At 51.0% G+C, this 14782-nt stretch overlaps 3 protein-coding genes across 7 annotated transcripts; 2 read left to right on the forward strand and 1 right to left on the reverse strand.

Annotated features, from left to right (window-relative positions):
• Window positions 1-4087: 4087 nt before the first annotated feature.
• FITM1 (fat storage inducing transmembrane protein 1) lies at window positions 4088-5406 on the forward strand. The gene is made up of 2 exons (XM_003733969.6): window positions 4088-4385; window positions 4770-5406. Exons 1-2 carry the CDS (start codon window positions 4120-4122, stop codon window positions 5380-5382), a joined length of 879 nt encoding a protein of 292 aa, XP_003734017.4. The 5' UTR covers window positions 4088-4119; the 3' UTR covers window positions 5383-5406.
• A 3178-nt stretch (window positions 5407-8584) lies between these two features.
• Window positions 8585-11585, forward strand: PSME1 (proteasome activator subunit 1). Of its 2 annotated transcripts, XM_035260192.3 has the most exons (11): window positions 8585-8925; window positions 9611-9643; window positions 9767-9829; window positions 9946-10056; window positions 10145-10190; window positions 10321-10418; window positions 10664-10732; window positions 10820-10887; window positions 10974-11028; window positions 11101-11187; window positions 11366-11585. In XM_035260192.3, the coding sequence occupies exons 1-11, from the start codon at window positions 8887-8889 to the stop codon at window positions 11444-11446; spliced, it is 750 nt and encodes a 249-aa protein (XP_035116083.1). In that variant the 5' UTR covers window positions 8585-8886; the 3' UTR covers window positions 11447-11585. The 2 variants fall into 2 exon arrangements, with proteins under 2 accessions (XP_035116083.1, XP_035116081.1); XM_035260190.3 differs by lacking the exon at window positions 11366-11585 and having other exon boundaries at window positions 11101-11343.
• Window positions 11586-11590: 5 nt separating this feature from the next.
• EMC9 (ER membrane protein complex subunit 9) lies at window positions 11591-14417 on the reverse strand. Of its 4 annotated transcripts, none has more exons than XM_078334624.1 (6): window positions 14302-14417; window positions 14003-14045; window positions 13784-13860; window positions 12165-12406; window positions 11980-12074; window positions 11591-11816 (listed from the first exon to the last, which is right to left on the reverse strand). In XM_078334624.1, the coding sequence occupies exons 3-6, from the start codon at window positions 13854-13856 to the stop codon at window positions 11630-11632; spliced, it is 597 nt and encodes a 198-aa protein (XP_078190750.1). In that variant the 5' UTR covers window positions 13857-13860; window positions 14003-14045; window positions 14302-14417; the 3' UTR covers window positions 11591-11629. The 4 variants fall into 4 exon arrangements, with proteins under 4 accessions (XP_078190750.1, XP_002753705.3, XP_054095791.2 ...); XM_002753659.7 differs by having other exon boundaries at window positions 12165-12234; window positions 14003-14212; XM_054239816.2 differs by having other exon boundaries at window positions 12165-12267; window positions 14003-14212.
• Between the last annotated feature and the right edge of the window lie 365 nt (window positions 14418-14782).

The following is a 14782-nucleotide window of genomic DNA, read 5'->3' on the forward strand; positions in this document are numbered from 1 at the left end:
AAGAAGAGAGGGCCTGGTTCTGGATTAGACTTTGGTTTAAGGGAATGTTTTGTGGCTGCTTTGATCTTCTCTCCGGACCTCTGAAACTTTCTCCATATCAACAATAAAGCTGTTTCACTTTTGTGTCATTCATGTGTTCACTGAAGTAGTAACTTAATTTCCTTCAAGAACTTTTCCTGGACAGGTGCAGTGGCTCACTTCTGTAATCCCAGCACTTTAGGCAAAGGCAGGAGGATCACTTGAGCCCAGGAGTTTAAGACCAGCCTGGGCAACATAGTGAGACCCCTGTCTCTACAAAAAATTTAAAACAGCTGAATGTGGTAGCATGTACCTATAGTCCGAGCTCCATGAGAGGAGGATCGCTTGAAATGACGGGGGAGGTCAAGGCTGCAGTGAGCTGTGATCACGCCACTGGATTAGGCTTTGGTTTAAGAGAATGTTGTGTCTGCTTTAATCTTCTACCCAGACCACTAAACTTTCTCATGTCAGTAATGAGACTGTTTCACTTTTGTGACAAAGTGACCCTGTTTCAAAAAACCCCCAAAAACCAAGGTATTCATGTACTAATAATACATTTTAGACTACTAACAGTTATAATGAAAATAGAATCCATAGGGAAAAAAATAACTCTTAGGGCCTTATGGTCACAGGAAAATTTTTTTGTTGTTGTTATTTTTATTTTTTGATACAGTCTTGCTCTGCCGCCCAGGCTGGCGTGCAGTGGTGTGATCACTGCTCACTGGAACCTCAAATTCCTAGCCTCAGGCGATCTTCCCATCTCAGCCTTCCTGAGTAGCTGGGTGGGTGCCACTATGCTTGACTAATTTGTGTTTATTTTTGTATGGACAGGGTTTCACCATGTGGCTCAGGCTGGTTTCAAACTCCTGGGCTCAAGTGATCCTCCTGCCACAGTCTCCCAAAGGACCAGAATTGCAGGTGTGATCTACCACACTCGGCCCAGAAATTTTAAAAAGTTAAATTTTTTAAGTTATATACTTGTTTTCTTTTTTTGGCAGAGAAATGTGATAAATGCTCAATGAAAGACTTTCAGGCATAAAATCATATTAGGATAAATTTTATGAGGGAGTAGAATGGAAATATAATTTCTTTTTTTTTTTTTTTTTTTTTTGAGATGGAGTTTCACTCTTGTTGCCCAGGCTGGAGGGCAGTGGCATGATCTTGGCTCTCCACAACCTCCAACTCATGGGTTCAAGCAGTCTCCTGCCTCAGCCTCCTGAGTAGCTGGGATTACAGGCACGTGCCACCACGCCCAGCTGATTTTGTATTTTTAGTAGAGACAGAGTTTTTCCATGTTGTTCAGGTTGGTCTCGAACTCCTGACCTTAGGTGATCTGCCTGCCTAGGCCTCCCAGGGTGCTGGGATTACAGGCGTGAGCCACCTCGTCTGGCTGAAATATAATTTTTAATGTAAAATCTTGTCACGTGTTTTAGTGGATAATGGTGAAGTATCTAAGCACTGTAGTATTTAAATTTCATTGGATACATTTGAAAGAGTGATATAATGGTTTTACTTTGAAATGTCAGTATATAATACACTAGAACTACTTAAAACCACTATGAGACCAGGCATGGTGACTCATGCCTATAATCCCACCACTTTGGGAGGCCAAGGCAGGAAGATCACCTGAGGCCAGGAGTTCACGACCACCCCAGTCAACTTAGTGAGACTTTGTCTCTACAAAAAAAATAAATTATTTATTTATTTATTTATTTTGAAACAAGGTCTCTCTCTGTTGCTTAGGCTTGGAGCACAGTGGTGCAATCACAGCTCATTGCAGTATCAACCTCCTGGGCCCAAGTAATCCTCCCATTTCAGCCTCCCAAGTAGCTGGGATTATGGGCACATGCCACTATGCCTAGCTAATTTTTTTTTTTTTTTTGAAGAGACGAGGTCTCCCTATGTGAGACCAGCTCAGGCTGGTACCCAACTCCTGTGGCTCCTCAGGCTGGTCCCAAAGTGCTGGGATTATAGGCATGAGCTACTGCACCTGGCCAGAAAATTAAAAATAAACTAACCAGGCATGCTGGTACATTGCTATAGTCCCAACTACTCACTCAGAAGGCTAAGGCAGATGATCACTTGACCCCAGGAGTTGGAGGCTGCATTGAGCCATGATAACAAACTGCATTCCAGTCTGCGCAACAGAGTGAGACCCTGTCTCAAAAAAATAAATAATAAAAATTTAATAAATACAAATGGGGGGAATTTTTTTTTCTTAAGACAAAGTCTTGCTCTGTCACCAGGCTTGAGTGGCGTGATCTGGGCTCACTGCAGTCTCCACCTCCCAGGTTTAAGCGATTCTCCTGCCTCACCCTCCCAAGTAGCTAGGACTACAGATACACGCCACCACACCCAGCTAATTTTTGTATTTTTAGTAGAGACGGTTTCACCATGTTGGCCAGGATAGCTCCATCTCTTGACCTCAGGTGATCTGCCCACCTCGGCCTCCTAAAGTGCTGAGATTACAGGCGTGAGCCACCGTGCCCAGCCAGGAAATTTTTTTTAATTAGAAAAATTTAAAAACTACAATGAAAGATTTTATGCCAAATAAAAAAATGTATAGAGAGTCTGTAGGTCTTCAAACTTTTTTTTTAAGACAGAGTCTCACTCTCGCCCAGGCTGGAGTGCTGTGGCATGATCTTGGCTCACTACAACCTCTGCCTTTCAGGTTCAAGGGATTCTCCTGCCTCAGCCTCCCAAGTAGCTAGGATTACAGGCAGCTGCTACCACACCGGCTAATTTTTTTTTTGTATTTTTAGTAGAGACGGGGTTTCACCATGTTGGCCAGGCTGGTCTTGAACTCCTGACCTCAGGCCATCTGCCCGATTCACCCTCCCAAAGTGCTGGAATTACAGACATGAGCCACCACACCCAGCCTAGTTCAAAATTATTTTATAGGGTTCATGACAGGCCACTGTTACTAGGTATGGGCTTTAGGATCTAGAAGGAATCTGATTGATTATCCAATCTGTCTTGATCAATTTATAGAGGAAATTGATTTACTGAGGACCAAAGAGGGTTCATTGATTTTCCTGAAGTCACACAGTTGGGCCCAGAACATGGGTGTCTTTGCTTGCTCATTCCTTTCACTAATTCTTCTGTGCTCTGAAATCTTACCAGTTTTGAGGAATGAGGAAGAAAAAAAAGTGATCTTGAAACAGTTACTAACAGGCTCTCTCTGTGGGTAAGTGGCTCTCTTCTGCCCTGCTGTTACAGCCTCAGCAATCAGACTGGGAGGGCAGGCTTGTAGGGAGAGCCCAGAGGCCCAGGGTAGTTGGTTGGAGGATAGACTTAAAGTTTCAATTGACTCCTGTCTGGTGATTGCCCTTTTAGAGTCTCCTCCACCCCATCACCTGGGAGCAAACTAATCTTTAGGGATCTGAGGGTCAACACGATCAACAGATGAAACCACCAGTTTACACAGCAGCGCTGGGCCAAACTAGCCCCTTAGAGCACCTCAATCCAGATAGGAACTAGGGCAGAGCCAAGCTGCTGAGGTCACAGATCACTGAAGTGGAGAACCCTGCTGATCTGCCTCTGAAGACCTAAGATGGTCACAGAGCTCTGCACAGCCACCTTGCTGCATACTGCAGTGGTAAGCTCTTGTACTTAGACCCTAGGAAAAGTGCTAGATCACACTGATGAGAAGACTGACAGCTTTTTTTTAAAATAACTTTCAAGGTTTGGTTAATTTTGTCTTCATGACCTCTGATTTCCCTGTGGAGCAAATGGTAAAGTAGGGGTAGGCAGAGAGGGACAGACCCCAGCAGCCTGTGGACAAGGACAGCCCTGAATAGCTGGCCCTGAGACATGAACTGGAACATGGTTGGAGCCTGGAACACAGGACTAACAGGAGAGGACACAGACTGCTGTCAGGACACATTCTATCACACACCCAAGGCCAGGACCCTGCTGACGTGGCAGACCTCCACCCTGGCCCCTTACTGCCCCCGGCCCCTCTCCCCCGCCTGCCAGCTGCCAACAAGGCTCTGCCTTGTGTCTGCCACACCTGTCACTGCCTGTCCTTGTCCGGGGGGGCCCATCAGCCCCTCCTCAGCTGCCCAGCAGAGCAAGCAGTTACTGGGGAGGGGAGGGAACATGGAGCGGGGGGCGGTGGTGGGGGCAGGGCTGGGGGCTGGGGCCCGAATCCGGGCACTCCTGGGCTGCCTGGTCAAGGTGCTGCTCTGGGTGGCCTCTGTCTTGCTGTACTTTGGAAGCGAACAGGCCGCCCGCCTTCTGGGCAGCCCCTGCTTACGGCGCCTCTACCATGCCTGGCTAGCAGCAGTGGTCATCTTTGGGCCCCTTCTGCAGTTCCATGTCAACCCTCGGACTATCTTCGCCAGCCACGGCAACTTCTTCAACATGTGAGTCCACTCAAGGCTGTGGGAGTCGGGTCCCTGCATTCTGGGATCCTAGCTCCCTTCTCTAGGCTTCTGTCCTCCTGCCAGTCTGAACACTAAAAATAGGCCAGGAGGTTGAGGAGAAGGTCGGGTGAAGGGGAAGGGAACAGAGCTGTGGGGTACAGGGGAAGTCAGGAACAGGACTGAAGAGGAAATGTGGATCCTGGCATGCCGAATGGTCCTCCAAGGAAATGGCAAAGTTTAAATGACTAAGGGCTATAAAGGGTACGGCAAGGAGAGAACGGATGATGATGTGTAGCATTGGGGAGAGGGTAGTAATGGGAACACAGATCAAGGTGGGAGATGGAGCTTGGGGTCTCAGTAGTCTCCCCTCTTTTCTACCCACAGAAAATTTGTGAATTCAGCCTGGGGCTGGACATGCACCTTCCTGGGGGGCTTTGTGTTGCTGGTGGTGTTCCTGGCTACACGGCGTGTGGCAGTAACTGCCAGACACCTGAGCCGACTGGTGGTGGGGGCAGCTGTGTGGCGGGGAGCCGGCCGGGCCTTCCTGCTCATCGAGGACCTGACTGGCTCCTGCTTTGAGCCGCTGCCCCAGGGTCTGCTGCTCCACGAGCTTCCTGACCGCCGCAGCTGCCTGGCAGCTGGCCACCAGTGGCGAGGCTACACGGTCTCCTCACACACCTTCCTGCTCACCTTCTGCTGCCTGCTTATGGCAGAGGAAGCGGCCGTGTTTGCCAAGTACCTGGCCCACGGGCTGCCTGCAGGCGCCCCCCTGCGCCTTGTCTTCCTGCTCAACGTGCTGCTGCTGGGCCTCTGGAACTTCTTGCTGATCTGTACCGTCATCTATTTCCACCAGTATACTCACAAGGTGGTGGGCGCCGCAGTGGGCACCTTCGCCTGGTACCTCACCTATGGCAGCTGGTATCATCAGCCCTGGTCTCCAGGGAGCCCAGGCCATGGGCTCTTCCCCCATTCCCACTCCAGCCGCAAACATAACTGAAAGGAATAAAAGCCATTGGGCCTGGCTCTGCCTCCTCTCATCATTTGGTTGGGTACTTGAAAAGGTGGGAAGAGGTTTGGTAGTCACTAGAGTTCCTCAGCCATTCCTTACCCTCATCAACCTTAAATGTCCTTCCTTATGCTTGATCTCCATCCCTCCAACTGTCCTTTCAGCCTCCTAGTTTTTGCAGACTTCAAGCTATCTGGGGACTGAGACATCCAGGAATGGTGCTTCTAAGCCAGGTAGTGGTGCCCTTAGATGTGGGCATCATTCTTGCTGAGCAGTTGCTCCATCTCCAGGAGCCAGGTTGGTGGTTTTTCCTGCCTTCTCCACTGAATCTCCACTCTGCTCTCTTCAGGGGCCTACATATCTGGGTACTCCACTCTACCCTTCCTACCCTGTCTTCCCCATAGGAGTGTGTATGTGCTCATCTATTTAACAAATGTTTATTGAGCTGAGCAGAATTCTATGCCAGGTAAATAAGACAAGATTTCTGCTGTTTGGAGGCTTATGAACTAATGGGGAATGCAGATAATAGACACACAAATAGTAGCAGACACTTGCACTCTGTTTATTGTGTACCAGGTACTGTTCTAAGTGTCTATAAGTTCTTTACAAAAGTTAATACATTTGGTAAAAGTATGAGGTAGGTTGTACTGATCTTGATTGGCAAAAAAAAAAAAAAAATTGAGGTAGTAGTGTTCCCATTGTACAGTTGAAAAAACTGAGACAGAGGTTAAGTAACTTGTTCACAACTAATAAACAGAGGAGCCATGATTACAAAGCTAGGCAATATGGTGTATCTTCTATCTCTAAACCAGGAATTAGCAAACTTTGGCCCTCCTGCGGCCAGTTTTTGTATGACCTGCAAGCTAAGAATAGTTTTTATAATTTTTTTTTTTAGGCACAGTCCTGGCAGTGATGGTTCATACCTGTAATCCCAGCACTTTGGGAGGCTTAGGCAAGAGGATCACTTGAGCCCAGGAGTTTGAGACTAGCCTGGACAAGATGGTGAGACCCTGTCTCTACAAAAAAAATTTTAAAAAGAAAAAGGTAGAACGTTTTTTACATTTTATTATTATTTGAGATGGAGTCTCATTCTTGTTGCCCAGGCTCGAGTACAATGGCGCATTCTCGGCTCACTGCAACCTCTTCTTCCCAGGTTCAAGTGATTCTCCTGTCTCAGCCTTCTGAGTGGCTGGGATTATAGGCATGTGCCACCACATCTGGCTAATTTTTCTATTTTTAGTAGAGACAGGGTTTCTCCATGTTGGTCAGGCTGGTCTTGAATTCCCGACCTCAGGTGATCTGCCCACCTCGGCCTCCCAAAGTGCTGGGATTACAGGTGTGAGCCACTATACCCGGCCTACATTTTTATTTTTTATTTTTTTATTATTTTTTGAGATAGAGTCTCACTCTGTTGCCCAGGCTGCAGTGCAGTGGTGCAGTTTTGACTCACTGTAACCTCTGCCTCCCAGGGTCAAGCAGTTCTCCCATCTCAGCTTCCCAAGCAGCTGGTATTTCAGGCCCCCACCACTCACCAGTCTAATTTTTGTATTTTTAGTAGGGACAAGTTTCACCATGTTGGCCAGGCTGGTCTCAAACTCCTAACCTCAAGTGATCAACCTGCCTTGGCCTCCCTAAGTGCTGGGATTACAGGCGTGAGCCACTGTGCCCAGCCATTTTTACATTTTTTAATGGTTGAAAAGGCAAAAGAAGACGAAAATTTTATTACAGGAGAAAATTACATGAAATTCAAATTCCAGTGTCTGTAAAGTTTTATTGCATTTCACCACACTAATTCATTTACATATGGCAGCTTTCCTGCTACAATGGCAGAGTTGAGTAGATAAGACAGTGTAAGGCCCATAAAGCCTAAAATATTTACTCTCTGGCCCTTTATAGAAATAAAGTTTGCAGCCAGGTGCAGTGGCTCACACCTGTAATCCCAGCACTTTGGGAGGCTGAAGTGGGCGGATCACCTGAGGTCAGGAGTTCAAGACCAGCCTGACCCATATGGTGAAACCCCATCTTAAAAAAATTTTTAAAAAAGAAAGTAGCCGGGCGTGGTGGCTCATGCCTATAATCCCAGCACTTTGGGAGGCTGAGGCGGGTGGATCACGAGGCGGGTGGAGACGAGGTCAAGAGATCAAGACCATCCTGGTCAACAAGGTGAAACCCCGTCTCTACTAAAAGTACAAAAATTAGCTGGGCATGGTGGTGCGCACCTGCAGTCCCAGCTACTCGGGAGGCTGAGGCAGGAGAATTGCTTGAACCCAGGAGGCGGAGGTTGCAGTGAGCCGAGATTGCGCCATTGCACTCCAGTATGGGTAACAACAGCGAAACTCCGTCTCAAAAATAAAGTTTGCCCAAAACCTGGTTTAAATCACTATCCTGTAAAAAAACAAAAACTGGCTAATATCAGAAATAAATGCTATGAATCTACTAAAACAGGCTGATTTGTAACGGATTTGGAGGGAGGTTCTTTATAGAGGATGATGAAAATAGTTCTCTCTGAAGAGATGACATCTAAATTGAGAACCGAATCACAACACCCAGGGCAAGGGTGTTTTAGGGCAAAGGGATTATTAACAAGGGCAAAGGCTCTGAGGCAGGAATGAATATGACACATTTGAGAAATAGCCCAAGTATTTGCAAGCGTAATGAATGAGGGGGCAAGCAGTAGAAAGTGAACTTTAAGGGGAGACAGGTGCCAGGCAGGCCACGAAGGATAGCCTTTTGGATTTCATTCTAAGGTCAACAGGCAGCAGAGAAAGGGTTTTAAGCCAGAGAGGCATGAACCCCCTGCTCCGTGAGATGGGTTATAGAAGAATGACATCTGCAGCCCTGGTCCAGGAGAGAGCTGGTCCGGGATGGTGCCTGCTCTGGTGCGGGTGTTGCTGCAGGTGCGGAGGATGTCGGCAGAGCCAGAGGCCCACTCTGGCAAGGTCAGGAAAAGAGAGGCCAGATCTTGTTCCATTTCTGGGAAAGACGGAAGAGCCCTAAATAGGGCTTATCTGTCCCAGGCCGAACAAGGGAAGAAGAGCAGCAGGTGGGGAGTCAGTGGGGAGGCGGGAAGGGTATGGGAGCGGAAAGGGAAGGGGGAGGGGGGAAGGGAGAGGGGAGGTGGGAGGGGGAGGGGAGGTGGGAGGAGGAGGGCGGGGCGCGGAGAGACGGCTTTGGGCGGGGCGATGGGAGGACCAGGGTCCTCCGGCGGCTGGCGGCGGGAGGCGGGGACCCGGCCGGCGGAGGTAGGGAGGCTGGAAGCTGCCTCTCTCGAGGCGGCACGGGGAAGGTGGGCGAAGAGCGCCTGTGCGTGTAGGGGGAGCCGCGCCCTCCGCCCTCCTTTGCGGTGCCGCCCCTCTCCCAGGGCTGACCCCGCCTCCTCCAGCCCTCCCCGCCCCCCTACCCAGGAAGGCCGAGCTGGGTGCTGGCGCTGCTTTCGCTTTCCCTTCGCGGTACCCACTCCGTTCCTCGTGCGGCGCTAAGACCCCCACCCCGGCCATGACCACACTCAGGGTCCATCCCGAGGCCCAAGCCAAGGTGAGAGCCACGGGGTCTAAGAAGGGCCCACTGGGGAGGCGTGGCTCAACGGCCAGGGGCATCCCCGACCCGCCCCCCAAGCTCCCACGCGGGTCGGGGGCAGCCGGCCGAGCCGGGGCGCCCGAAGCACCTGCGCTCCGGAGAAAGCGGCGACGGCTACCTGCGGGGGAGGCGAGGCGGTTGTGGTCGGCGGGGTGAGGTGAAGCGGAGAGCTGGCATGGAGAGGAACTCTTCTGGCCTGGGGCCGGGGCCACCCACAGACCTGGTGCGGGACTGCCCCAGCTACTTCCTGGCCTTTCCGTCAGGGAGGATCCCGGGGCCCACTCTGTTCCTGTCCCACTCGCAGAGGCCTTTCAGCACCCCTCCTTACACCACCAGCCGACCCCAGGGATCCGTTCTCACATGAACCACTGGCCCTTCACCGCCAGGAACGTTCTCATCCCCCATATCCAGTCCCAGGGATGCCCACTCCACCCTTCCCAGATCCAGATCCAGGTCTGCAGAGATCCACTTCTCCACCACCCCAACCTCCTCTACAAGCATCTATCTCGCTTTCTTCAGGTCTAGCCTTAGAGGGATCCACTCCACCCTTCCCCAGGTCAGGCCCTGCATAACCCTAAGGGAATTGTCCTCAAATGAACTGGCCTTAAAGCCAGGTTTCTGAAGGGATGTCTGTGCCCCACAGGTGGATGTGTTTCGTGAAGACCTCTGTACCAAGGTAAGACCTGTCCCATCAGCAGCCCCACCCCGACCCAACTCCTACTGCTCAACCCTGCCTCACCTCCTAGGACAGGCATTTGATGCTGACTCCCATCCTCCTCCACCCCCACCTTACACACAGACAGAGAACCTGCTCGGGAGCTATTTCCCCAAGAAGATTTCTGAGCTGGATGCATTTTTAAAGGTACCGTGGCTGGGCAGGGAGCTAAGGAGTAAAGGCCAAGAGAAGACTCTGGGGTGTTGTGAGAGTGAGGTGAGAGGAAGACCCTCACCTCCATCCTTCCTCCCACCCTACACCAGGAGCCAGCTCTCAATGAAGCCAACCTGAGCAATCTGAAGGCCCCGTTGGACATTCCAGTGCCTGATCCAGTCAAGGAGAAAGAAAAAGAGGAGCGGAAGAAACAGCAGGAGGCAAGCTGGGAAGACCTGGGAGGAGGGATCCAACCATGGGGGAAATCAGCCTCAGTCCTGACTCCCATGAGCCCCTCTTTCCCTGCAGAAGGAAGACAAGGATGAAAAGAAGAAAGGGGAAGATGAAGACAAAGGTAAAACTATGACGGTGGGAAGAGACTTGAGTCCCACCCCCAGGAGGTCCTCCTAAGGATTTCTTTTCACTCTCCCCTTCACCTCTCACATAGGCTTAATCATGTGACTGACCCATTGCTCACTCTCTAGGTCCTCCCTGTGGCCCAGTGAACTGCAATGAAAAGATTGTGGTCCTTCTGCAGCGCTTGAAGCCTGAGATCAAGGATGTCATTGAGCATCTCAACCTGGCAAGCCCTCCTGTTTCAACTCTAAAGCTTCAAGTCAGACCCTTGTCCTCTTGGTCCCTTCTAGTTAGGGTCTTGACAGGTTTTAGCAAGAGAGGGCACAGCAAGTGAAACCAGAAGTCCAGGCCCTGGGGCTCAGGATAGACCTGGCATGCCTCTACCCAGTGAGGGGAGGGAAGCAAGGGAGGATATGAAACTGGGAATTGAGTAGAGGGCTGATGTGGCATGATGCCATTCCCTCTTCCCAGGTCACCACCTGGTTGCAGCTGCAGATACCGCGGATTGAGGATGGGAACAATTTTGGAGTGGCTGTCCAGGTGAGAGTGCTGCTGCCCCACTTCCCCACTCTTCTTTCTAGGCCATGCTTCCTTCCACTTTCCCCCTTGCTTTTTTTTTTTCCCTAGGAGAAGGTATTTGAGCTGATGACCAGCCTCCACACCAAGCTAGAAGGCTTCCACACTCAAATCTCTAAGTAAGTGACCACCCACATGCATACAGCTTTGTTTTGGACAGAGACCTTCTTCATCTCCTACTCCATACACACTTCTCCTTCCACAGGTATTTCTCTGAGCGTGGTGATGCAGTGACTAAAGCAGCCAAGCAGCCCCACGTGGTAGGTGAGGCCCAGGTCAGGGTGCATCGGGGAAGGACACGTCAAGTCAGGCCTGACCTGAGCTTCCCACAGGGTGATTATCGGCAGCTGGTGCACGAGCTGGATGAGGCAGAGTACCGCGACATCCGGCTGATGGTCATGGAGATCCGTAATGCTTATGTGAGGAGGCGAGGGCAGGGCAGGGGTGGGCAGAGGCAGCTTTCCCAGGCCACCCACTCCCTGACCCTGCAGGCTGGGGGTTAAGGGTGACAAAGCTCAGTGTCTCTACAAGGCTAGAAATGGGGCACAGAGCCACTGGAGGCCTCTGACTGACCTCCACTCCTCCCTGGCCCTGTAGGCTGTGTTATATGACATCATCCTGAAGAACTTCGAGAAGCTCAAGAAGCCCAGGGGAGAAACAAAGGGAATGATCTATTGAGATCTCTCCCATTCTGTGAGGGGTACAGCAGAGACCTTCCTGTTTTATACTAGGGACTCCACACTTTCCCCAAACTTGCTCCTGTTGAGATTTTTCCTTCACCTTGCCTCCCAGGCACAATAAATACAGTTATACCATTGCCCATCAGCCCAAGTCTCTTTATTGGATCTGGACCACCCTGGCTCAGGCATTTCCATTTCCATTCGTGGGATCAACCCACTGGATGATTTGAGTGTTGACTTGCTGGTTGGTCCAGTCCTGCCGGATGTCCTCAAGGTGGCAGTCGAAGTCTACAAGGTGCCGGTGGGCCCGATCCTCCAGTAGAGCTCCCACCATCTGCCTTGACTCTTCCCAGTCCCTCCACATCACTCTGTAATAGTAACCCCCATGGAGGTCAAACAGCAAGTAGTGGGGCCAGACACAGACTTAACACAGATTGAGTCTAGAGAAAGATCTTTGGGGCAGGGCCAAGGACAGGAGAGACCCAGGAGCCTTGAGCTTCTGAGAAGAGGTAGAGGAAGTGAGGTACTCACAAGTTCTTGTCCTTAGGGACCCAGTGGAGACCTTGGTTCTCCAGGACGATGACTGGGGGGACACGAGGCTGAGGCACTAGTTTCTGATTATCCAACTGAATGGAGAAAGAAGGGCAAGTTAGAGTTTCAAGGGTCCCCCGCCCCACTTTTATCTTTACCTCCCTATCTGGTAACCCAAGCCTCACCATAATAAGTACTGCATCAGGGAAGAATTCTGCAATTCGCCCAGCAATTTTCAAGGCCAGGGGCCCAGGGCTGTGTAGAGGGAAGATCAGAGTGAGGAGCCAACTGTGGGAAAAACCCATCCATTTGAGCTGGGCCTCCCAGGTCTCATAGATGTGAGCGCAGCTGTGGCCTTTCCCTGTAGCTGGCCTGCGGGGATCGGGCCTGCTGGATGCTTGATGCACGACTGCTTGATGCTTGAGTGCTGTGGGAAACAAGTGCTCAGATATTGCTGGTGAGAGTGGAAACCAAAGGTGGTCTTTATTTTATTTATTTTTTGAGATGGAGTTTCGCTCTTGTTACCCAGGCTGGAGTGCAATGGCGTGATCTTGGCTCACTGCAACCTCCGCCTCCTGGGTTCAGGCAATTCTCCTGCCTCAGCCTCCTGAGTAGCTGGGATTACAGGCACACGCCGCCATGCCCAGCTAATTTTTTGTATTTTTAGTAGAGACGGGGTTTCACCATGTTGACCAGGATTGTCTTGATCTCAACCTCGTGATCCACCCGCCTTGGCCTCCCAAAGTGCTGGGATTACAGGCTTGAGCCACTGTGCCCGACCTCCAAAGGTGGTCTTTTTGAAAGGTAACGGCAAAACCATCCAAATTGAAACTATATACATACTATACATATGCTGACCCAGAAATTCTACTTATAAAGAAGTTACAGTAATAATAGGACAGTGACTGTAATAAAACATTGGAAACTTCAATATTTAATGTAAAGCATGACATAAATTATGGTATATCCATATTCAGACTATACAGCTGTTAGGGAAAGGTAGATCTTGGTGTGGAAATGGAATTATGTCAAATATTTATTAAGTGAGGAAGAAACACAAATTTACAAAACAGTATCTAACTTGCTTCATGTATATGATTTATATATATATATTACATATATATTTTACATATATTATGTATATAATTGTCTCTTCCTATATATATAAGGAAACTTCCCTATTTTGGAAGTTGCTGATTGGACTTTCTCTATTCTTTCAGCAGCTGGGGGACACCTCAGTTAAAACAAGATCAGTCTGTTGGCCTGGCGCGGTGGCTCATGCCTGTAATCCCAGCACTTTGGGAGACTGAAGCAGGTGGATCACCTGAGGTCCAGAGTTCTAGACCAGCCTGGCCAACATGGCAAAACCCTGCCTCTACTAAAAATACAAAAAAAAAAAAAAAAAAAATTGCCAGGCGTGGTGGCCCTCGTCTGTGATCCCAGCTACTCGGGAGGCTGAGGCTGGAGAATCGCTTGAACCCAGGAGGCAGAGGTTGCAGTAAGCCGAGATTGTGCCACTTTACTCCAGCCTGGGCAACAGAGTGAGACTCCGTCTCAAAAAAAAAAAAATCAGTCTGTTGATATACAGTTGTCCTCACCGCCCCACCACTCCAGGGCAGACCTCTGTCCTATTCATCTCTGTATTTCCTCACTCCAGCACCTAGCATAGTACCTCATGTAAAGCCCCTGCTCCTACGTTTGATAAAGGAAAGATTAAAGGAATGACCTTGGTTCTCTTGCGCGCCACTCCCCCCCATCCCTCCCCTCATAACCCTTTCCTTCTGCCTCTGGCTACGCCACTCACCTCTGGTCGTCCACAGCTGCATTGGCATGGTAGTATCCAGCCACCACCAGACCGGCCTGTGCGCCCCACACATCCACCTGTCGTGGGAAAGGGGCCCATCAGTAATTAAATCGTGCCGCTGGCTTTGTGGATGCGCACTGCCACCAAGGGACCGGGGATGAACTTGGGCTGGGATGCTGGGTGGGTTCGCGGTGGGGGATGGGCATCCAACTGAGGCACCTGGTTGAGTGCGACCTCCAACATGACGGACAGGGCCAGGTGGCTGTGAAAGAGGGGCACACAATCGGTGAGGCACAGGCATTCTCCGGACCGTGGCGGTGGAGCCAGCAACAGCCCGTTGACTGCTGCGTGTGGGTACCGGGCAGCGTGGAGACACATCTTCACGTAGGCCCGGGCCGAGATCTCCACCTCCCCCATGGCGAGCAGGGCCTGCCCGGGAAACAGCAAGCCGGATTAAAGCCGGTTCCCCACCCCGCCCAGGCAAGCCGGTGCCCAGCTCGCGTCCGTGAAGCTCTCACCAGCGCTTCGGCACCCTCTTTGATCCTTCCCCGTGTCCTCTCACTTCGGTTCCGGGACGATGCTAACTCGAGTCGCGGTAATTCGCCGGCTCCCAGCGCCCTGGGTGCAGGAGCCCGCCCCCGGCCCGGCCCAGGAGGCGGTCCCGATTGCATCCCTCCGCACCGAGCCCAGCCTCCCGCGCCCCTAGCGGGCGGTCGCGACTCAGCGCCTGCCGGGGAGACAGAGCAAGCTGCAGCTGGGCGCAGAACTGGCTCCTGAAGTCCCGCCCACGTGCTGCTCCTTGATAGGGCTAAAGGCTTTCATTTTGTCCAATGAGCGGCCGCGTCCCAACCTTGCCCCGCCTTTGTCTCTAGCGGACTGGAAAGAACCCACAATTGTAAAGCAAAGAAAATTGCCCGCACTCTGGCTAGGTTCTCCGACTTCTGTTCTCGGTTGCTAGTTGATTTGCTTGCCACCCGTATTACCCCCACCACTACCCGG

Source organism: Callithrix jacchus, chromosome 8 (assembly GCF_049354715.1).
Source record: "Callithrix jacchus isolate 240 chromosome 8, calJac240_pri, whole genome shotgun sequence".
Taxonomy (NCBI): domain Eukaryota; kingdom Metazoa; phylum Chordata; class Mammalia; order Primates; family Cebidae; genus Callithrix; species Callithrix jacchus.

What these genes read in the sequence shown, in the direction of transcription:
- FITM1 (XM_003733969.6), top strand. Translation starts at nt 4,120, where the DNA reads ATGGAGCGGGGGGCGGTGGTGGGGGCAGGGCTGGGGGCTGGGGCCCGA. An exon ending in CACGGCAACTTCTTCAACAT is followed by an intron (nt 4,386 to 4,769) that starts GTGAGTCCACTC and finishes TTCTACCCACAG; the next exon opens with AAAATTTGTGAATTCAGCCT.
- PSME1 (XM_035260190.3), top strand. Translation starts at nt 8,887, where the DNA reads ATGACCACACTCAGGGTCCATCCCGAGGCCCAAGCCAAG. An exon ending in ATCCCGAGGCCCAAGCCAAG is followed by an intron (nt 8,926 to 9,610) that starts GTGAGAGCCACG and finishes TGTGCCCCACAG; the next exon opens with GTGGATGTGTTTCGTGAAGA. An exon ending in AGCGGAAGAAACAGCAGGAG is followed by an intron (nt 10,057 to 10,144) that starts GCAAGCTGGGAA and finishes CTTTCCCTGCAG; the next exon opens with AAGGAAGACAAGGATGAAAA.
- EMC9 (XM_054239816.2), bottom strand. Translation starts at nt 14,200, where the DNA reads ATGGGGGAGGTGGAGATCTCGGCCCGGGCCTACGTGAAGATGTGTCTC. An exon ending in GCAGCTGTGGACGACCAGAG is followed by an intron (nt 12,268 to 13,783) that starts GTGAGTGGCGTA and finishes TTTTTCCCACAG; the next exon opens with TTGGCTCCTCACTCTGATCT. An exon ending in CTGATGCAGTACTTATTATG is followed by an intron (nt 12,075 to 12,164) that starts GTGAGGCTTGGG and finishes TTCTCCATTCAG; the next exon opens with TTGGATAATCAGAAACTAGT.